The sequence below is a fragment of the Tachysurus fulvidraco genome, chromosome 2, assembly GCF_022655615.1.
Source record: "Tachysurus fulvidraco isolate hzauxx_2018 chromosome 2, HZAU_PFXX_2.0, whole genome shotgun sequence".
NCBI classification, from domain to species: domain Eukaryota; kingdom Metazoa; phylum Chordata; class Actinopteri; order Siluriformes; family Bagridae; genus Tachysurus; species Tachysurus fulvidraco.
The window spans coordinates 12,925,651-12,949,414 of NC_062519.1; the positions used below are offsets into that span (position 1 = coordinate 12,925,651).

The following is a 23,764-nucleotide window of genomic DNA, read 5'->3' on the forward strand; positions in this document are numbered from 1 at the left end:
CCGTAAAAAATTAAGCATTAAAAAAATAAAAAACAAACAACAACAAAGCTACAACTTCAGAGCACAGAAACTATCACAGATCATCTTACTCTAAGCAACAAGCTCCCCACATACACACTTGGCCACCACCAGCATAATGGCCTTCAACTCAGGCACCAACTCCGAATGGCCTTCCCTCTGTGGTCGACTGGGGTAAAACCAGCCCTTCAGCAATTAAAAGTATGGAATGCTTTTAAGTGATGACACCTTTCAATGTGCCGACATCATTAGATTTACTCAATGCTATAAGCACTCATCCCCTTCCTAAAAGGGATATCATACTCTCATTCAAAGCCACAAATCTCTTCCTCCCTTCATGCTGTCCCTTTGTTCTGTAGCCTTAAGCTGCTTATATAGAGGGAGAGCGGAGGATGAGGGACAGAAAGTAGAAAGGGTACAAGAGAGTAGTTTTGAAGAAATACGGAAAGGGCTGACAAACAATTGGCCACTCACTAAAACCACCCCTATCCAAAAGCTCTGCCAGGCTTTGACTGATGCAAGGTGGTCATTACCAACTGAATGCCAACTAGGTAGTCCAACCAAGAGTCCACTACGTGAGTCTATCCGAACTCCCCATAATACCCGTCACCAGCTAGATCCTGATTAATGAAGGGAACTAGAGAGACTTGTATGCTTGTTCCGAAAATGTTTTGGCAATGGCACCATCAAATCAAACTATTATCTGCATTGTTCAGCATTTCCTATGAAGTCTGATTAAAAATCCTACGAGACGTCATAGACGACAGTTAGTAAGGAGGAAGTACTTGTCTTACCCTCATAGACTTGTAGCTCTGGATGGAAGCTGCAAGTAGTGGAAGTGAAATAAATTAGGACAAATTTGGCCAAAAAGCTATAGCCAATGGTCTAAGCTTTCACCATATCTTCGGTATCTTACATCGTGAGGTTCTCCGACCTTTCTTCAATCAACTACCCTAAAAAATTAGGGCATTACAACTACAGGAAGAAGTACTTGTTTTGCCCTCATAAATTGGTAACTCTGGGAGGAAAGTGCAAGCAGATGCCAAGTGGCTCTGAATCAATTGGAAGAAGAATTTGGCTATAAGCTGATCAGAAGGGAGACAAAAGCTATAAAAAATGGTCTAGTTTTTCACCATATCTTTGGCAGATTCAATCCCTAGATGCCTCAGCCACCATGGCTGGGTGTCCAGGAGAACACCATTGACCTTTTGATTTGATTTGTTACCATGTAATCATGGTAGTCTGTTTGCTCATGTAAAATAAAGTAGTTATTGCTCTACCACAACATATTCAGCTGCCCTCTGACATTGAGACAGTAACAGTTTAAAAAGATTGGTGGTTGTCATACAGTTGGACAGCTGCAGAGGGAACTGGCAAAAAAAAAATGCGTAGAAACCTCCCAAGTAGTGCAACAGTCTAAACCTTATCACAGGGAGTTCGAGAGTTGGAATCCCTATGATATGATGTCCATTTAAAAGATGTTTCTTCAGCTAGTGAATGGAGTGAGCAAAGGAAAACTCAGTTTTCGCAGGTCCACAATGAGAAAAAAAAACAGTGAGAGGAAAGAAAGGACTATATAAACAAATACATGTTCAGTTTAAAGGATGAGCAACGTGAAGTGAAAGCAGAAGGAGAAGGCAAGACGTGTAAGAGTGCTATGAGAAGAGGAAGTGAGAGAGACAATAGTTAAGCATACTCTCAGTCTCTACATCTATGCGATGAAGCATGAGATGAAAGATCCATGGTTTCCACATGCATCTTCTTAAATCCTCCTAAAAGCAAGCAAGCTGTCTGTTGGCCAAGACTGTGAACCTCCTGAGGGGCTGGCACTGTCCCAAAGGGCCAAACACAGCTCTCTCTCTCTTTTTCTCTCTCTCTTTCTCTCTCTGTCTGTCTGTCTGTCTGTCTGTCCTTTAACAATTCATTAGGAATTACGAGAGCCCCTTTGTCCTAACATTCTTCCTTGTGAGGTTACCCAGAGTGCCCGACTTGAGAAGGAGCCTGCTTCAAAATTCGATTCACCACCGCCCCCTCCTTCTCTTTTTTTTCCATTCTCTCTGTTTCAGTTGAGTGGCACTCCTGGAGAAAATTGCTCTTCAGTGGCAATGTACGTCTCTCCTCCTACTGTATCTCTCCCTCGGTCCCTCACATGTACACACTGCTAGCTCGGGCTCGATATCACAAACCATGCTTATGTGAAAACTAGGCCTCCTAAAGCACATGAGAGGTCCTGTAAATTGAGGAGTTCCCTCAGCCTCAAAGCCCCTGGGAGGAGAGAGCAGACAGGGTTTTCTGGTAACTTAAATTGTGGGGTACCTTTTTAGCTGCTGAGCTCTAAGTTGGGTGCAGTGGAAAAGATGGAGGGGTAAAAAAAAAAGAAAAGAAGGGCACCTGGTTTTTGTCAGATACACACATACATACGCGCAACCAAGTGCACGCTATGAAAGGAGGGGTGATATGAGGCTTCACAGAGCCGCTCTGGTCCCACCGATGTTTGTAACCTGCCATGTGCCGTTTGGAAAGCATCCTGTCTGAAGGCCTGCTTTGAAGTAAAATGACTGCCTACTGGAGAAGGAAGACAAAAAGTGAGAAAGAGAGACACATCCTAGTGCAGGTAAAGAAGTGGATGAGGCATTTGAAGTGAAGCACACTCATGCCAATGAAAAGACAAGACCCTGTGGTTGGATTTGTGGAACAAGGAGGGGTGAAATACTACAAGGACTTGGCCAGTGTGTACTGTTGTTTCTCTTTTTTTTTCTACCCCCACCCCAATGCAGTGTTTTTTTTTTCTTCTTTCAGGGTTGTGAAGCAGACAAGAAACATTCCTCAGGGGGGCCCAGGCCTTTCTTGACACGTCTCAGCGTTACACTTTCTTCCTCCCCCCTCATTCACTTCTTTTCTCCCCCTCCCACCACTTTGACACCACTCTCCATGTTCACTCGTCTTTGCCTCTCTGCTCTTTTCTCTTGCCCTCTTAGCCCTCATCTCCTAGCTGTCCACACCTCTCCAGCATATCCTCCTCTATATCTCTCTCCATATATATCGACTAACAATACATCTAATGTATTTCTTCTTTATACTGTAGTTGTTTCCTCTAATATGCCAACTCAACCCATTCTAACCTCCTTTCTTTCTCTCCACCTCACACCCTTTTCCCTCTTCTCCTCCTTTCCCTTGACTCCAACTCATCTTGTTCTATTTCCACATCTGCCCCCCTTCCTTTTCCATAGCTCTTAGGGACCTCTGTTTATTTGCTGTAAGTCTGTGACGGCTGCAGAGATGTCTGTGATTTCTTCCAGGCTCATGAGGGGCCCGTGGAGAGAGTGCTTTGTGTCCTGTCTATTTTTCCCCCTCCTTTTCCCCTCCTCTCTCCGCTCCACTGAGTTCCACCACTCCCGCTGCATCCAGGTGAAAGAGCCGGGGTTTGTTAAAAGAGGCGGATGAGAACGGAGAGTCTTTTGGAGGCAGCGGGGGGGGGGGGGACAATGCAGAAGCAATAAACAGAAAGAGGAGGAGGAACTGAGGGCTAAGTGAGTGTATGAGTCAGTAAGAAGGTGTGTGTATGTGTGTGTGTGTACAGGCAGGTGGGTGGGCTGGCGTGGGACTGGGTGGCTGGGAGGCACTTCCTGAGAAAACTGTGGCAATCTTTATTTTTGCTTTTTTTAGGTGAGCCAGAGAGAAGTGAAACACAAACCATCAACGGACTAAATTGTAAGAAACTTACAGGAAGTCACATATATATATAAAACTTTAAAGGGTTTGCTTACAGAAAAGTAGGATATTTAACTTGTCTGTCTTAGTAGAATTCTTGCCTGGATACCATGTTACTGTGTTTGCTTAGCTAGTTTTTTGCTCTCTACATGTCCTTTTATAACCACAGCAAAAACCAATCATTGGCAAAGTAATTGCTGAGGAATAATAATCAACAGAGCATAACTGATTCTTTTCCTATAACTGCACACCCTGTCCTGTTCTATTCCTTTCTATAACACACCAAATTGCCAGCAATTCATTTTTTTTGTTTAGTAAAGAATTATGTTTTTCTCAGTTTAAAGTTATAGCATCACCTGTAAACTGTTTTCATTTCTTTGATGTTAATAAGACAAAAACACGCAGCTTGGAATCAAGAACCAAGGCTTTGTGAATTCCATCTCCTTTTCACTTTATCACTGATTCTAAATTTTTCTAAAAATAATAATAATAAAATAATAAAAAACATATTTTTAATCAACTTTACAGTTCCAATGAATTAGCTGCTTTTCTTGTGAGGTATTACAACTTTAATAAGAGAGAAAAATAGAGACATGGCCATGCTAAAAAAACAAAAATTCCATGCCAAGTTCACCTTCTCAGAACTCCAAATTAGAAAAGAAAACCAAAAGGACAAAAGCAAACTGAAGCATTTCAACCATAAAATGTCAGAAATATAAATCAAGCAAGTGACTGATCCAGATTATCCAGAAGAAAGCTGTGGCTCCTTTCGCTAAAGCATTAAGGTGCTTGCTTCATCTTTAGTCACACTTTTTCTTGTGGTTTTAGGTTTTGATCCAGTATCTAAGTCATGCAATTATAAGGAAGTATTGCGGTTAATACATATCTTTTTTTGTATTGTTAACGTTTCCAACATCAAATGTGACAGAGACTCAAACACGCACCCTGGGGGGTAGAAGGCGTGGCCTTCTAAATTTCTGTCTATGGGGAGAGTCAGAGAATATGATACCTCGTGAAAATGAAAAAAATCAGGAGAAAAGCAGGTGTAGGGAGATTCATATCCTCTACCCTAAGGGCTCTGGATACACGCACAACCTCATACAACACACACATTTCAGCAATTAAATGACAACTAATGCCATGCGTTAACATAAAAAAGTCTGAATTGAAGAACTGGTAAATTATGGGAGGTAGATTTAAAAAGGGAACATTAAAAAAAAAGATGTTGAAGGAAGGAACGGCCACTGACTCATTTCTGAGTAAACTGCTGCTTTGCCAGTTTTGGTTTGATGATGTAAAAAAAAACAAAAAAAAAAAACACTTGTGTTGATGTTCTGATGAAGTGCCTTTATTGTTGGATTTTTTGTGGTTTTTTTTTTTGTTTTTTTTTAGAATCTGGAGTCTGCTTTAGTTGAGTCAGGAGAGTTAGAGCAGAGAACTCAATCAATATACACTTAATTCAAGAGGCCTCTAGGGGCAGGGCTGTGAAACACAGGTCTGAGGCTGTTCACACAGCAGAGCAAGTCTGATTTATTTATTTAGTTGTTTTTTTGTTGTTTTTTTAAAGACTGAATGTTATTGTTATAAACGACAAGTTACCGCAGCCGAGTTGTTTGTTTGGTGTAGTCACATTTGTGCCCATGTTCATGCTGGTCGTTATTAATTGTGACGCAGATTGAGTGTAGGTTAAGGAGATGAAAATTAGCTAGTAAACTAGTGTTAATAGGCTAAACTAGTGTTAATAGGCTTTCACCATGGATTAAGCTTTGCTTTAAGTAGTTCTGGATTAACTGTAGAATTGAAATGATATTATTTTAAGTGAAATTTTTAAGTGAATTCATTTTCACTCATGGAAACAAGTGTAAATGTTTTACCAAAACATGGATCTTTTAATTTAAAGTATTTTTAAGAAAAGTTATTTTATTAAGTTATTTTATTAATGTTTAAAAAACATTTTTATATTAAAAATATACTAAAATACACTGTTTATATTTGTTTTCTACTATAAGATAAAAAGTTTATATATTAACATCAAATCAGATCACTTTTTAAGAATTTATTTAAAAATGTTTAATACACTTTTTTTTATAATTTTATTAAAAATATTTTCAAAGCTCATGTAGTGTAAAGAGTACAGTTTTAGACATAGTTTAGAGCTTTAGCTTTCTGTAGCTGACAGCTTGACAGCTACAGAGTTAATATGACAAAACAAGTTTGAACATTTTAAAATCTCTCCACATTTATTGTTAAAAAAAATTACATGAATGTATAGCCAAAGTTTTAAATCCGTCTAGATTTCTAAGAACTAATGATAGCATTTTGTTTATTTAATTTTTTCTAGATTGTTCTGTTGAAATCACATGTGTAATAAATGCATGTTCAACTGCAATAGTATACTACAATCATGTAAACACAAGTAGCAAGATAAGCTATTCAAATAAAAATAACGCTTTATTATTTATTTATTTTTTTTGGCAAATACTTCATATTTTCCAAATATCTATTTTCCTCCCTGTTCTAAATTATTAGCTAGTTCTGCTAAACAGGCCTGGTGTAACTTTCTAGATACGGCAGAAACAAGGAGTGGGTGAGGCAATGAGAAGCTGGGGGGAAAAGGAAAACGGTGTGCGCTAGTGAGGTTGTGGATGGCATGTATTTGACTTTGGGAATGGTTTGGAGTAGGACTTACTGGCCATTTCTCTTTCTAATTAAAGGTTTGGTTCACGTGACCACACACAGGTGCAATAACACAGTCCTGCCATGGAAGAAAGGCCCACTTGTGTGAGGTAAAGCATCTCACTTACTCTGTGGGAGGCTTCACACACACACACACACACACACACACACACACACACACACACACACACACACATACATACACACACACACACGCCTAAATCGGCAACGGGAACCAAAGAGGAAAAGCAATTCCCTTCAATTACCTTCATTAGAATTCCTCTTGCTTATTTCAATTTACAGAAGCAGGGAAATGTGAAGGGGGTGGGTCAGGTTTTGGAAAGATGGGGTCTGTTCTTTTCTCTTTTTCTCTCTCTCACTTTTGGTAGATGTCTTTTGCTAAAGGCCATCTGGTAACTTTTAAAACTGGTTGGCCGTCTAAGGGTAGCTAACAGACGCTGGTCATTCTGTTATCCTTTTCAAATCTATCAAATATCTTTTACTGATATTACCTCAGAAGCAAACTGACCAAGTCGAGATCATGTGGCTGAAAGTTTCACCAACAAATCGATTCACAACAAATCTCTCGCGGTCTCACTATCTGGCTATCGGAATGGCGACGCAGCTCCTGTTGGCCGGGTCAGAACGCCTGGCCTGTGTTTAAGGGGGATGGTGTGAGCGAAAAATGAAAGTGTTTCAGCCAAGAAGGTCCGGGAAGCAGTGAGGAAATTCCAGCTGACGCGCTGGACAGGGGAGACACTGACGCATGGGCCAGAGCAGAAAAGAGAGCAGGGTGCAACATTACTCGTGCTGACGTGTCATCTAAAGCAACATGGCTGTTGAGAGGCATTAACAGAATTACACTGTGGTCAGGGACTGCAGCAATCGATAAGCAACTGGAGAGGAACCAAAGATCAGAAGTGCACAAATTCCCACGGTTCCTCCATTGCTTTTATTAACCATAACACTATAAGAGATTGTATGACCAGGAGAGTGGATGGTAGCTAATTTGAGTCCAAACGGCTGCACAGTTTGTCCTGGTGTTGATACTACTGGGTCAGACAAATCACTAACCTGGGTGACAGGAAAGGAAAAATAAGTTTTTTTTCATTCAGTACATTTCATTTTCTTTTTTTCCACCAAATATAATGCACTTTACAGCAATGTGATACACCTCGATGCTGTAACTGTAGCGTACACTACACGTCAGCAAGGCTCCATCGTTTAGCATAAGAGAAAAATTGATAGTCAAATAATATTTAATGATGTGACAACAGAACACTAGAGCTCTAAGCCAAAACCCTGGCCAAAGAATTTTTGTTGACAGCAAAAACACATAGTGCTACATTCAGAATTCGTCCTGAGTGGCGCAAAAGAAAATCATCAGGGTATCGTGAGCCCCTATTCTGTTGACGCCAAGACATCACGTACACTATCCTTCCTTCTTACTCTAAGTGTCACTAGGAACACTAGACACTTGGCTTCGCGTGTCTCGGGGGAAACACACGTGAGTATCGTTACTGGTAGCAATAATGGATGATAATCACACAACCTCCATTTAATACACCTTCCTTTCCCTTACTCTGCATTAATTTACCTAACAGGATAACTAGCATTGCAGATGTTATTATATAAGTTAGGGGAACTGGGTGGTCTAGACTTGGTCTACAGTATGTATGAGGTTTAGGATCATCAAGAAAACTAGAAAGAAAACACTTTCTTGCTGAACACGTCTGTATTGGGGACAAAGTTTGTCGAAACTAAAGGTGCCTTCCCTCATATCAGTGTCTCGACAAATAGGAATGTTTGCCAAATGTAGGATGTTTACTTACTATTCACCAATGATAAGCCAGGAATAATACCTAACCTGAGGGATGAGGAAATGCACAGTGTACAATTGAACACATGATAATGAACTTGTGCAATAGGCTCTATGAAAACCAGTGTGTAATGTAAACTTCACAGTTTGCTTCTCATAAAACCGCTCGGGTATTTATACATTACACAAGCGAGGGAATTGCACAAGACACACAAAACTACCAGCAACTAACTTCCTGGGGTTTTTTTTTTTAACTTAGAAAAAAAAAAAAAAGACACACACCTGCTGCTGTTGAAGGTGCAGTAAATCCACGGGGCTGATCTCCCCATTGGCATCACCGTTGGATCCGCCCTCTCTCCCTCCGCCCTCCGACTGGCTGGTTAGGCTGCTGACTCCGTTTTGGTTGGAGGACGCTGTTCGAATGGTCTCAGTTGCTGATTCTACCATCATCACGTGGCACCTGAGTGAATGTGGACAGTGAGAAGGGGGGGGGGGGTGTTAAACCAAACAAAGACTAAAATGACCATGAACGATTGCAGTTGCTTAAGATGTAGCTCTGGGCATGTTCAAGTCTCAGCAAGCAAACAAGTTTTGCAACAAAAACATGCAAACTCACTAAATCTAAGGGAATACAAACAGCATTCAATGTGGCTTATTGAGAATGTGAACGTCTCTAGCATTTCTATAGAGCGCAACACACAATGTCACATCTGCCAACCTTGAGAACTCTCGGTAAACAAACTGACTGGATGTCGTACAATCTGAAGAGGGTCAGGATGCCACCTGAGACTCTTAGTGTCTCGCATAGATCAGCGAATACTTCAAAAAACCAAGTAGATCTTACTTATGTTTGATTGAAGAAAACTTTCCAGTGTGTTGAACAGAAACTTCATTCCTGGGATTGTCACACAAGTGTCGCTTCTTTTCGCAAAAAAAAAATAAATAAATCATAAAAATTACAACACGCACGTTAAATCAGCTCTATTTCTGAATCTCGCTTTGAGACATCTTGAGAAACTTGGGAGTTTTGATGCATGTGCTCCATCTACACCGAAGCTCCCTTTTAATTAGAAAGCAATTGGCAAACACATTAAAAAAACAGACCTGTTTTTTTTTTCACAAGATGGCAAAGAAAACAGAACTTTCTACAATGCAGGAATGCAGTAGTAGAGGTTAAGAAGCAAAGGGAAAAGAGCGTGGGAGAGACGAGAGAGAGAGAGAGAGAAAGACAGAGAGAGCTGCTGGAGCACGGGATACATAACAAAACCTTCAAATGTGCGAACGCGACCCGTGCCTCCTCTAATAACAAGCACGAGCTCGTCTTTCTGCCTCTTCCAGTTTTAAAAATAAAGTTTTGTTTGCTTTTGTTTATGTCTTTGTGTCTGTGCAACCCCAGGCTTGTCGAACAAAATGCCACGCAGGCATCTGAGCGATGATTAGCTCCTGGGAATGAAGGGGCAAATGTTTCATTAGTGGAAAAGAAGAGTCGAGACGGAGACGAGTAGATAGAGAAAAAAACAACAAAACACGATAGCAGGTGAGGGCTTGACGTGTCGTCTGTGTGAAATCCTCTCCACGTTCGTTTAAGAAGAAGAATAAATTCAGGGAAAATAAAGAACATAACATGGGGCTGTGTTTGTTGTGGGATCGGATTTATCTGTCCATGGTGCTATCTGGCACATGTGGCCAGCCACAACAACAGCTGCACTGCTAAAAGATAGAGAGCAGCTTGTCTTTTCTGAGGAAGAAAAAAAACTGACACTTGGGAGGGCACCTGAAGCACAGAGGTTGAATCAGATTTCAGAACTTTCATCACGGTGCATGGTTCATAAAGCGTGTCATTCAAAGCCACCTGGTGAAAGTTTGGCTGCTAACAGTGGGCTAATGAAGCGTTCATGCTTAGATGGCATGACTGAAAAGGATGCCGGTGTATCCGGAGGTATAGGGGCCTGCAAACCAATAACCAATATGCAGGTGTTTTGACTTTGGATAAACCTCGAATGCAAGCCGTGAAGCAACAGCAGACGGATAGGGCAGGGCATCATCCTTTTCATGGGAAGTCATGGGAAAATATGGGAGTGGAATCGGTGAAGTTAAAAAAAAAATTGACTGATGTAACTGGGCTGGAATTGATTGGATCCAATGTCTTGGAATTTGATTTAGTGCACCACAACGACTTTGAAATCTCAGTATAGTAAATGAATCAGCTAGCAAACTGGGCAAAAGGCAGGCCTAAAAGCAGCTACTTAATAACTACAGACTATGGAAAATAAACACAAACCAAATTAGCAGATAGAAGGAGACTTTATATAGCTCCATTATTATCTCCGAAATCCTGATGATGGCTCTAAATCTGAAGAAAGGTGTTGGTGGCATTGAGCAAAAAATAGATAGATAGACAGACAGATAGATAGATAGATAGATAGATAGATAGATAGATAGATAGATAGTCAGTCAGTCTTTGGCTTTGCAGCTATGGGCAGAATTATTCTGATTAGTGACTATCAGTTCTTGACAGGGCTTTTTGCTAGCATTAAAGTTGTGGTATTTCACTCCATTCATATTATATTCCTGGTTGCATATATTTAAGCTATGACGTCTAGTAAATAAAATCCTTATGTACTTGTTTCACATTTGAAGTGGCAGGACATGGACTAGAGTACTCTCTGGAGACAAACTGTGGTACTTTATAAAACAAGATATAAACCATTTGGTGTGTTTTTTATGCTGTTGAAAAAAAAAATTTTTTAGTTTCTATGACAAAAGATTCTAAAAAAAAAAAAAAAAAAAAAAAAATCCTGGTCTTTTGTCTTGTCCAGGAGGCAACTGTGAATGAAAACTTTCCTGATTGTATAATTGCTTGTCTTGGTCTACTGCTTTGTCCTGCAGCCCCCCTCCCCCCGAGTATTACCCTGATTTATAGATCATCTGATAAACAACTAGATTTACACATCAGCGCTCTGCTCTCTTTCTGTATCTCTCCTCTTTCTTCTGAGCTTCGTGTTCCTGCTTCAACACAGACTCGAACGCGTGAGTTCATCTATGCCGCTGAGCTGCGATTCAGAGAGCGTGATAAAGCGGAGCTTCCACTCCAAGAGACTTGGCAAAGGTACACAGGGCCAAAAGCATCCGATCAGGCGGCGTGACAGCAGCAGTCGGAGGTGTAAGCATGCTAAGAAGCCTTGTCATATTCAGTAATGGGTACAGATCTCAGCTATAATGGGAGGTTGTGAAAAGAAAAAAGAAAGAAAAAAAAAGGCAGGCCAATAAATCAGTTGGGAACCCCTGATTACGAGTGTGAGACGGCGGTTATGCCGAGTCTTGTAATTGTTTTTGGCAGCCTTAGCCAGTACCAAGGCTTGCTGGGTCTCGTTCGAGCCCTCCCCTCTTCCAGCTGAACTTTGACCTTCGAGAATATTGAAAGATGCATTCCTCCTCCCAGGGGAGTAACGCACAGGAGAGAAAGAGAAAAAAGAGAGGGTGGGGGGCATTCTTCTTCAGATCTAAGAGATAAAGAATGCGTTCACGAGGGGGGAACTGAGCAAATAAAAGCGTACATTTGCCTTTTAATTGGACGGAAAATGGGACTGAACTTGCCTTTGCTTCAGGGAGTCAGAATCAATCAGGTTGAGGGAGAAAAAAGAAAAAGAGTCTTCCTGTGGTAATGTAACACATTTGTCCATGCACAGCAAGCTTTTTTTAATTTCTAACTTTTTTTTCCCCCCCAAACTTCTCCTATCAGCAGATTTTCTTTGGCACTTATGCGAAAGGGTGGAGGGGCCAATGATTCATTCTCTATCCTGTTTCTGCAAGTACGCCGGCTGCAGTGAGCAATCCCGAAAGCGCTCCTAACCGCCTGCTAAAAGCCGCCTGTTTATATTGCTGATACCGAGAGTTACTAAGGCGAGAGTGGTGACTGGGGAATAAATACCTGGTCCAAGTTCTGGTTCCAAAAAGTGCAAAACTGCAGGAACAAAAAAAAATAAATAAAGGAACAGCTTTACAGATTTTTATTTTCTTATTTAATCACACATTGCATTTTAGGGAAGTATCGTTTGGAGGAGAAAAAAAAACAGGCACAGGAAATGATGAAACAAACCACAATTTGTATCATTCATGTTTAAATGTTGCTCTTCCCAGAACGAAACATTTATTTTTTCTGTATGCTGCCAACAGACAGCCATGGCATCTAAAATCACTCTCTCTCTCTCTCTCACTCACTCACTCACTCAGTCTCCCTCTCTCTCTCTGTCTGTCTCTCACTCAGTCTCTCTCTCTCTATCTGTCTCTCACTCAGTCTCTCTCTCTCTCTCTCTCACTCAGTCTCTCTCTCTCTCTCTCACTCTGTCTCTCTCTCTCTCTCTCACTCAGTCTCTCTCTCTCTCTCTCTCTCTCACTCAGTCTCTCTCTCTCTCTCTCTCTCACTCAGTCTCTCTCTCTCTCTCTCTCTCTCTCTCTCTCTCTCTCTCTCTCTCTCTCTCTCTCTCTCTCTCAGGTGGGCCGTCACTCCAAGCCCACAACAAATTCCAACTATTCCCAAGTTAGCCATTTCCTCCATGCTAAATAAAAGAGACAAAAGAAAGAAGCATAATTTCTCTTTCGCAGACCTTTTTTGGTTCACTCGGGAACCCCTTAAAAAAAATTCGGTTTTAATAAAAGAATAAAACCCGATCACCTGAAAATTTCATCCTGATTAATACAAATTTGATCAAGCTCTCAGGTCTATCTTTCGAATTTAAATCGAGTTCTTCTCCTAAAAAAAAAACAATTAAAACTTCTGGTCTTCCAGAGTGACAGAAGGAGGGAAGAGCAGCATTTGAGCTTTTCATCCGTAAACGAAAAAAAAAAATCTCTAAAGCTCCTAACAATATCTACCCCAATAAACTATTGATAACAAACCTGAAGGTGAAACAGTTAATCTAAATCTAATCTATAGTTTTAAACAAAACTATCTATAGATTTAAGCACAAAATACCCAACACGTGAAGACTATAGCAACGGCATGTTAGAGCTCATGACGTCATGTTGACAGACTGGTTTAAATTAGCAATTTCGGCTACAACCCCCGCGCCTGCTTTGCTTTTGCTCCAATGTTTAAAAAAATAAAAATAAAAAATACACAACCACAATGACAAATTTGACTCTATTTATGGAAATGAAATACAGCTTGTCCGTTTTCCCCGTCAGATCATCATTTTTTTTCTCTCTCTCTCTCTTTTGCTCTTTCTTTCATTCTTTCCACCTTCTCTCTTTTTGCCTTTTACAGGCTCGTGTGTAGAGGTGGAAAGTATTCATTTAGACTTTCCAAAATTCTCAAAGACCACGACTCAAATAGTTTCCTGTAGCAACATCAAATCCAACCGGGCCTAAATAATGCCTATGAGTCTTGCTCATATTCATTGTTGCCTTAATGCTTGCCTTAAAGTGTAAAATCTGATCTCATTCTCAACAACAGTATGATGTGTCACGCTGACTAGCTGTTTGTTTACCTTACTTTTTTTTTTTACTTTTGATTACACTCGGTTTCTGTGAGATTCTTAAAACAAAAGCACCAGAGCTACTTTTCTCAAGTTACAGGACCTAACGCACCTACACAATGCGATTAAGGTGTAATCTTGGCTCTGCAAATTAGCGATCCAGAAGATGACAAGCGTGATGCAGTTAGCATCAAATTTAGGAGGGTTAGAAGCCTTTATTTTCTCACATACATACATTACAACGCAGTGAAATTCTTTCTTTGCATATCCTAACTGTAGAGATTGAGATCAGAGCACAGGGTCAGCCATGATACAGCACCCTGATAGTAGAGAGGATTAAGGGCCTCGCTCAGGGGCCCAACACTGGCAGTTTGTCAGTGCTAGGGTTCAATCCCTGTTCCTCAAATCAACAACCCAGAGCCTTAACCATTTTAGCCACCACTGCCTTACAGCTGACACTTTATAGCTCCACTGCATGGCCCTGTTTAAGGGTAAGATAAAGCCAGGGCTAAATCACGCTGGAATCTATTGAAGATCATCTGTTAATTATACTAGTTTTTAAGACATATTTAATTCTGTACATTTCCCATCCACTTGTACACAATGACTCATTTTTCACCCCAAAATGTTCACGGTGTCACTTTTAGCACCTGTATCTTCTCTTTGTTGAGTTTTTTTTTAAGCATTTCACCACACTCAACTCCTGGTGTGAAAAAGCTTTATGCAGGTTTATTTGCACAAGTCCCCAAAAGCCTGTTTCGACAGCCTTGCGTCAGCCCGCAGGAACGCACCTTATTAATAAAACAAACACAAAGCTGACACGATTGGAAGAGACAGGCTCGACTGTGCTAACACATCTCCCATTCGCCCCCAGGCTACCTACGCGATATCAGTTCCACTGAGAAGCACAAACTCCCCCCCAACCTTTTTTTTCCTCTCCCCTTTGGCCTCCGTTAGCATCTTATTTAGCAAGGGAGAGGATTCGGTCAACACTGAAGAGGCCTAGCCTGAGGGAATAACCGATTCCTAAATGTGCTTGAAGTGGAAGATGAATTAATGCTACAGGATGTAGTGTCACCTTTTTTTTTGGCAAGTGAATAAAATAATCAGTGCAAATTCCCTTTGTTGCTCATCTAAAGCTCACTTTAAACGTTACGTTCGAAGCCCTAGAAGTAAATACGGTTATTCAGGGGGGTATTGGGTGGTACAGTGGTTTGTATTAATCTTGTTTATTTATTTGCCTGAACAGGAAGAACTGCCCTGGAGATACAAACATCCAAAAAAGTACGGAAGGATAGGGTGTATTTGTGTTAGCAACACTCGAATCTGGGCCAAGAGGCCAAGGGGCAGAGGGCAGGTGTGTCCTTGCATCTGTGTGTGTGTGTGTGTGTGTGTGTGTGTGTGTGTGTGTGTGTGTGTGTGTGTGTGTGTGTGTGTCTGACTGAGTCTTAGAGTGTGTAGGTGTGTGTTGTTTAGTGTAATGTAATGTAATGTATGCATCTTGTGTATTTTCTTGTGACAAGTGGCAGCCAAAGCCGTCATATCCCATATAAAAATAAATAAATAAATCACAAAAGCCACATTTTATCACACAGATCCCTTAATGTGGAGCAACTGTAAAAAAAAAAAAAAAAAAAAAAAAAAAAAAAATGTTTGACTAGGACTAAGATTCTAGGTTCTTCCACCAATCCAATCATACATCATATATTCATTATATATTTTTTCTTTCTATTTTTATTACAAAAAAAAAATCATCTTCTCAAAACATCTGTTTCTACTTTCTTGATCATTTGACAAAATGGATTCTGTAGGAAGAAAAAAGGAGATGTTGGTGAGCGAACTGTTTATAGCTGCTATGACCTAAGTGATAACAGGAAGTAAGTTGTCTGCCAGACGTTCCAAAACATTAAACACAACTGTACGTTTTTAGGAAGACAGTATAGTGTCGTTCATTAATTATAAAAAGCGGTGGTATAATAGGAATAAAACATGCCGTTATTGGGAAATAATCCACTGTGGAATGGTAACAGTAACTTGATGACAATGAAACGATTAGACAATGAAAACCAGATCTTCAAATCTACAAATTCAAACAAACGAATGTTCGGTTTGTGCCCAGACAAAAGAATTGATTATAAATAGGTGCAAACATAAGCTTGGGAATCTAATCCTAACCTTTTTTTCCCCCCTTTTCCTTTTCCCATAACTTGAGTAATGTGTTAGAGTATTTTGGTGCTGTGATGCCAGACAGCAGAAACAGACAGAAATGTACAGTAGCCGTAAATGAACAGAGACGAGAACAAATGAACGGTAGAGACTAAGAGAAGGGTGCTAAGGTTGCTAAAGGGAGCTCTTCTAAACTCCTAGTGTCTCCTAGTGGACTTCACCTTACTCTTCCCTGAGTGGCATCAAAGCGCTTCAGCCACCCAGCTCTCATTAGCGATCAGCCTCTCAGGAATGTCCTGACAGTAAAGGAAAGCGCTACGTTTGAAGACCGCTTAGCCAAGCACTCATGCGATTCTTTCTCTCTCTCTCTGTCTTTTTTTTTAACAAGGCGGCCATTTTTCTCCGACATGTTCAACTCGCCATTCATCTGCTGTCCCTCTGTCCACTCTCTTGAAGCACTCGTGCCATTAAAAAAAAAAAAGAACCAATATTCTGCATCTCCAGATTGGAGGGCCTTTTGTCTGGGCACTTGCTTAAAGAAATGAGGTTTTGAATGCTGCTGTGGAATTTCAGACGTGACTAAAGGGGAAAGGACATCTTGAGTGCTTTGTAGATGTACATCGTTTGGGGTTCCGCGCATGCTACAAGATGTTCTTAAATGTAGGTCTCGTGTGTTAGAGTGTGTTGTCATGAGCTATTCTCTCTTGTGATCGCCTGGAGCAGGTCCAAGGTATGCAGGTGAGACTCATTAGTACACAAAACGCATAGATGTAGCAGCACTTGATCCCTTCTTCTGCTCTGTGCTCTGCTTCAAAGAGGATTCTCCAGACATGTTCTAGTCCTCACTGTCCCTACGTGTTAGACAACCCCATTTATGTGTGTGTGTGTGTGTTTGTGTGTGTGTGTGTGTGTGTGTGTGTTTGTGTGTGTGAAGAAGGGGTTTCTGTCTGTCTGTTTAAAGTCTATCAAACATTGGGCAAACACTGCGAACAGAATCCTGGTGTCACAAATTTTACTGTACTGGCAACCCTGCATTACCTCAGTGCAAATCGAGATCGTCTCGTCTCTAAAGATAGCCGATTCATTTTCTTAACATGCAGAGCGAGACGAAAAGAGGGAATAAAAGGAGCGAGAAAATCGAACAAATCCATCTATATTCATAATGCCTATGATGCAACTTTGATCTCATGGTAATAGCGTCTGTAGGTTAAACATTAACGTCCTACATTCTGGAGAATGGAGACTTCAGTTATGAACCCATGCCAGCTCGCATCATGGGATTTTGCTGCGCTTTTACATACATTATATATATATATATATATATACATACACACACACGCACATCTCTGTTAAGCCTTCGGAGGAGAAAGTCTAATTGCAGACCGTCACAATAACCATGTGAAGTGTGTAAAGGACAATTCAGTTATCAAGGACATTTCACAGAGGCAAAAAAAAGAAGATTCACACTGGGTATACAGTAGGAAAGGAGGGCAACTATGAAAGGACAAGAATCTGCCATGATTAAAATAAATTGAAAGGAAAAGAAAATAAGTGGTTGTGTGTGCCATATGGTGCTCTCGCCATGCATATTAGCCATATTCGGTCCTGAAGCAGAAGAGGCAAAGTCCTGTTTGCAGAGCCCATAAAGATTAGCTCTTCAATCAGGTGGGCTCCGTCGCGATAGGTAAACACCGCCGACATTCCGGCCTGATGAGATCGTTTCAGAGAGAGCAAGAGAGTGTGCGTGTGAGGGTGTGAGTGTATGCAAGCCACCAGGGCAAACATGCACTCAACCACCACCACCACCACCCCATTTTTTTCTTCCTTTCTCTCTTTTCTGACCTGCAGTAAGTGATTTTCCAGGCCTCTCTTGACGTTTAAGAGTGTGGAGATCGCTATACGAGGCTCTGTCTCCATCAGACATGTGTAGATCCTGGCAAATATTTAGAAAAGGTGCACGGTGCTCACAGACATCACGTTTATCAGTTACAGAACGCTGAAAGTTAGCAGACACCTCACCGAGGCTCGTGCACATGCACAATGCGTTTAATGTAGATGATTGCATTTAAAGATCTGACACAATTGGAGCTTGTGGTTTATGAATTCATCCTTCAAAGCACAGCTCTTGCCAGGATGAAGTTTAAACGGATGACTGACCGGGACTCCAGTGAGAAAAAAAGACAAGGGCGAGGGAGGGAGCTGTTTTTTAAGAAGCTCACCAATTAGATAAAACAAACAACTTTCAATGCCATATGATACATGCAAAAAATATTAATAAACAAGAATGCATCATGCCTTAAACATGAAGAAGGTGGATCCCTGGCCATGACGGATCAAACCCGCAGCTCCAAAGTCAAGCTCGGATTAACTGTTGTAATGTGCTCGTTATCAGCTATGACCATCAGTGAATGACAGAAAGCAAATGAATACGCCACTGAGTGGTGTTGGGATAGACAGATGATTGTGTGTTTAAATGGACAGCTGGAAAAAATGTGTGTGCGGACTGTAACACACTACCTGCCAATACCTAGAGTAAATCTGTATGTGTTTAGTGCTCCATATATTCAGAACTGGATTTGGAATTAAACCATGAGGTGGGCGTGGCCTAGACTTCTGAAATAATGACATGCATGTCTGTCTATCTATCTATCTATCTATCTATCTATCTATCTATCTGTCTATCTGTCTGTCTATCTATCTGTCTGTCTATCTATCTGTCTGTCTGTCTTTCAATCTATCTATCTACATGGAGCTTTCTCAGCTATTAGTTTCTAAACATAGTTTCAAACAAATTCAGTTGGTTGTAGCTTGAAAGATTTAATAACCTAGTAAACATGGTTACAAACAAAAAAATCCAATAGGGTACATCTGTATTTATATCAGTCTGTCCAGATAATGTATTCCGAGCATTTATTAAGTAAAAATGACGATGTGAAAGTAGAAAGTATTTGAATATAAACTCAATCTATGTTAAAACAAGGTATTATCTCCAAGGTATGTAACTATACATTACCCCAAACTGCAAGCATTTACAATCAGACGGAATGGATGGAATAAATAAAGAAAGTGGATATGATTAAAACATTTTTATAAATCACTTTCCAAAACAGGCACAGTGCATTTCCAAGTTAATTAATTGATTGGATCAAAGTGGCTTTAATCAAATAAAATTTAATAACTCCCTAATAAAAACAGGAGAAATAGCGGGAAATGATAGCGTCTCCACTTTTCAAATTAATTGAATTTTACTACACTTGAACTTGGTCCAAGGCACCTAAACACACACCTAAACACACACGTACCCCCCCCACACACACACACACAGTCTTTCATTTTGTCAGCTAATGATGCCAGCTTCCATTTTCTATATTTCGCTAAAAAAAAAAATACATCATAAAGACGAAAGCTAAAATATTACTACTTTCTCCAGCGCCGCAGATTACAATAAAAAAAATGTCAGTTTTATAAATTAGCTCAAGACTTGAATGCAAATTAATATCAGCACAATGAACAAGGGAGGAAACATTACTAATTTGCATCATACTAATATTAATAGAATAATTCATGGAGTAATATAAATAAATTAAGAAGGTAATTCATTTGGAGAGAAAAAAAAAAAGAAAAAAAGGATACCTTCAATTCAATTTAGTGGAATAGTGCATGCGGGGGTGGGGGGGTTTGAGAGGTAACCTTTAACAAAGACAAAAACATTAATTGCTCGGCTCTAGGCTTTGTCATGAAGGGTCAAAACTGAAGAGCAAAGAGGGGGAAAAACTATAAAATGCTTCACGTTAAACCTACATAAATATTTCAGTTTATTAGTCGAACACGCGTGAATGGCTGCTCTCTACAACTTTCCACATCCACGTCTTTTTTTTTATTCGATTCCACACACTTTATTTAGAAGCTACTTCACTGAGAATCTGAATGTGAGTTTGAACTTTCACCTCGTTCATTCTTTATTTTCTTTCTCTCTCTCCGTTCATGCTGCTGCAGAATATAAGCAGATGCTTTGGTGTCATTATCAGACTTATTACACATCATTAAAATATTGGTAGAACATTCCAGAAGAAATGCACACTGAACCACAGCACCTCTCTCTCTCTCTCTCTCTCTCTCTCTCTCTCTCTCTCTCTCTCTCTCTCTCTCTCTCTCTCTCAGCCTCTCTCTCTCTTTCTCTCTCTCTTAGCCCCCCCCTCTCTCTTAGTCTCTCTCTCAGCCTTTCTCTCTCTCTCAGCCTCTTGCTCTCTCTCTCTCTCTTTCTCTCTCAGCCTCCCCCTCTCTCTCTCAGCCTCCCTCTCTTTCAGCCTTTCTCTTTCTCTCTCTCTCTCTCTACCTCTCTTTATCTCCATTTTCTCTTGCACTCTCTTTCTCACTTTATCTCTATCTCTCTGTCTCAATGGGAGGGTGTCATACTTTTGTGCACATGTGTGTGTGTATGTGTGTGTGTGTGTGTGTGCGTGTGTGTGTGCATGTGTGTGTGTGCGTGCCACCGCTCCTAAGTGACAAAAAAAGAACAACATAATTGGAGAAATGTACGCAGTAATAATAGGTATTCAGAAAATGATAATTCATATTAAACAGGGTGCATAAAGTCAGCCTCATTTGCATGTTTTAGATTATATGCATTTCAAAAGTAATTTCCGCAGGGCATATGAATGACATTAATTCCCCAGCGGTTTCTGCTATAGACCTCAAACTATCAAACACTCAAACATTCAAAAGATGAAAAAAAAAAAAAAAAAAGTACTGCCACATTTGCGAGGAGAGATTTCAAGGTTAAAGTATTTGAATGCACATTTGAAACTTCTGTCTTGTTCATAGCCTAGTTTTAAAGTTGTGGATGTTGCCTAAAAACACAAAATCCTCAACACTCACAATACAACAGACACACACATGCAAGCCTACGTCTAATTGAAACACTTCCTCTTTACTTCCTCCTTAATCCAGTTCCTGGTGTTTTCCTTTTTTTTTTTTTTAATTCAATCAGAGTAAATATCTGCCCAAAATGCTAGAGGAGAGCAGGAACGGGGTTTAGATTCCTAATCATGAGAGCGTGTGTTGTAATTAGCAGTACTGTGTGAAACGGTGCAAAAACATAGTGTCGGGATTTTAATAGAGACCAAACATGACATGAGTGAGAGAGAAACCGAAGATCCCTTTAAGCCTCAATTCATTTACAGAGAGAGATAGAGTGAGAGTGTGTGTGTGTGTGTGTGTGTGTGTGTGAGAGAGAGAGAGAGAGAGAGAGAGAGAGAGAGAGAGAGAGAGAGAGAGAGAGAGAGAGAAGATGAAGACCCGAAGGCAGGAAACCCTCGGAATCTGCGACTCAAGTGGAAAATCGGCTCTGGAGTCAAAAGCGGGACATTTTTGTGTTATTAGAGAATTTGGTTTTGAGCCACACTGTAGCTTCTGATTCATTATGGGGGGAAAAGCAGCAGACGCACAACACATGAATGAGCAAGATGGCCCCCACCTGTTTGTCTATAGCGGCTTTGGACGGTTCACAAAGTCGCCGTTGAAAGAGAAACGTGGTGTTTGGGAAAGGGGGCAAAAAAGGGGTGGGGGTGGGGGAGGCACAGTGCAATAAATGTGCAGATGTTTTTAACTTCTCTTATTTGTCATCTTTTCCTCAGTAACAGATTTGTTTGCGAGGCAAGTCGGTGAAAAGCAAAGAGAAATTTTGCAGAAGTGCAGGAACACACACACACACACACACACACACACACACACACACACAGCAACAATTGACAGCTTGCTTACAACAACAACTGCGTTTCAAATTCGTCTAAATTTACATCATTCAGCATGCGTGGGACAAGAACGGTTAAGGTTATGGTGAGGTTGCGATTTAATTTGTATCAAATTCAAACTGTATTCAAAGTCAAGTCACACTGTCTGAGAGAGAGAGAGGGGGAGAGAGAGAGAGAGAGAGAGAGAGAGAGAGAGAGAGAGAGAGAGAGAGAGAGAGAGAGAGAGAGGCGGAAAATGAAAATATCTGGAGGCTAAAATCAAGCTAATTATGTCCTGGAAAAGCTTCAACTGCTTTATTTTGCTAAGGAGGTTCTCAAGCTCTGAAGCATTTCTCTTCAAAACAAGATGGCATGAAAAGACGATTGTTCCTAAGTCAAGAAACGCAGGCATGTGTTTAGAAAAATGAGGCCCTAATGTAACCTCTACGTTCAAGGTTAAAGAATTTGAATGCATTGTGAAGTTTAGAGCGCAGGTTTAGAGGTCGACGTCAACAGAATAAGAACTCAGAAGCACCTAAACACACAATCATCTTCAATTAAAAAAGTATGTGTTGCGAATAAATCTTGGCACGCTAGTAAAATATTACTTTTTCAATATATTTTCAGATTTTACTTCCTTTGGCTTAATTTGGGAGTCTTGCATGAGTAAATCCAAAAAAGTTGGAGTCCAGACCGGACAGAGAACCTTGCATTCGAGCCCTAAGCCGAGAGCAAACCAGGCGAGTTAAAAGCTCTGACCAAGATGTAAGGTAACACAAAGGGAAGTGAGAATAAGTCCGACAAGATTGCTAGCATTTCTAAAGATTTCCTTATTGCACAATACATTTGCATAAATACAAAACTCTCCCAAAAGCTTGGGTAAAACTGGTAGAGACAGCGTTCTTTACCTTTGAACTTTTTGTAAATATGTCCAATGCTATCTATATTGGTTCATATTCAAACATGTGCTTTGGAGTCATTCAGCTGAAAACATGCGACGCTGACTCTTACTCAAGCACGATTTTCTTCAATGTCACGATCGTAACCTTTTCATGCAAATCGAGTTGTGTGACGTGACACTAAAGGTACATAAGACTGCAATGACAAGGAAAGGCACAGCTTTGTGTCCTTATTTAAGTAAAGTTTGCAAACACCTTCCATCACTGCAGTCCCACCCTTACTGATTGGAGATTTGAATCCCTTCTCTGTCCTGTGTGTGGAGTTTGCATGTTCTTCCTGTGCTTTGGAGGGCTTCCTCCAGGTTCTCTGGTTTATTCCCCCAGTCCAATGACATGCTTTGTAGGTCAACTGGCGTCTCTGAATTGTGTGTAATCCGTGTGTGTGTGTTTGTGTGAACTGTCCAGGGTGTCCCCTGCAATGTGTATCTGAGTCCCCCGAGGTCCGCTCCAGGCTCCCTGTGACTTTAGGATCAGCGTGTATGGATGTATGTGCGGCTGGATAGATAGAATCCTGCACTAAACTTACGGCCGATCTCAATCGGTCATTTTTACAATTTTGCAAAACAGAATGCAAAACAGCGTTCTCGAGTTTCAAAAACAGCTAAGGCGTCAGGGTGGATGTTTCAGTGCGGTTTTGAATAGGGAGGCGTCCGATACCTTTCGCAGAGGACTGCTTCCCATTGATATTCTCGGCTTTCATCCATCTCTTTTAACTTCAAAAATGTGTGTGGGAAAGAAAAAAGAAAACGTGCAGATTTGTCATTTCCGATTGTTTACCTTTTTCACAGCAAATTGATTTTTACATCTTGTCTTTCCTGGAAGTGCCTGGCCGAGATCCTGCCAAGCGCCGTCTCCCTGCTTTATGGCGCCGGGCCTCTGGAGAAGGTTTAGACGTTCTTTTCTTTTCTTTTTTTTTTCTTTTTCGGAGTCAAAGTCATTTAAATGATACAATGCTGCTTTTGTCTCAGGCACCTCTGTTTCTTACACTTCTCTCACACATCCATCCTTTTTCTGTTTCTTTGCTCCGCAGCGAGTTCATGACTATATGTTTTAAAGCCTACCTCTCCCCCAGCACACACACACACACACACACACACATTTTTTTTTTAAATGTCTCGCCAGTACATGTTCGGCTTGAAAAATAAAAGTAAGGACTTGTTACATCATGACAGCATGACGATCACATGGGATTAAGGGCTGGATTTT

The 23,764-nt window shown here is 40.6% G+C and overlaps 1 protein-coding gene across 4 annotated transcripts in view; it reads right to left on the bottom strand.

Annotated features, from left to right (window-relative positions):
- Positions 1–23,764, bottom strand: part of foxp4 (forkhead box P4) — a 129,429-nt gene that overhangs the window by 78,380 nt on the left and 27,285 nt on the right. For all 4 annotated transcript variants that reach the window (XM_047805363.1, XM_027144330.2, XM_047805366.1 and 1 more), the window contains exon 2: positions 8,507–8,684. In XM_047805363.1, coding sequence (XP_047661319.1) covers positions 8,507–8,674 — 168 coding nt within the window. In that variant the 5' untranslated portion in view covers positions 8,675–8,684. The remainder of the gene's footprint in view (positions 1–8,506; positions 8,685–23,764) is intronic.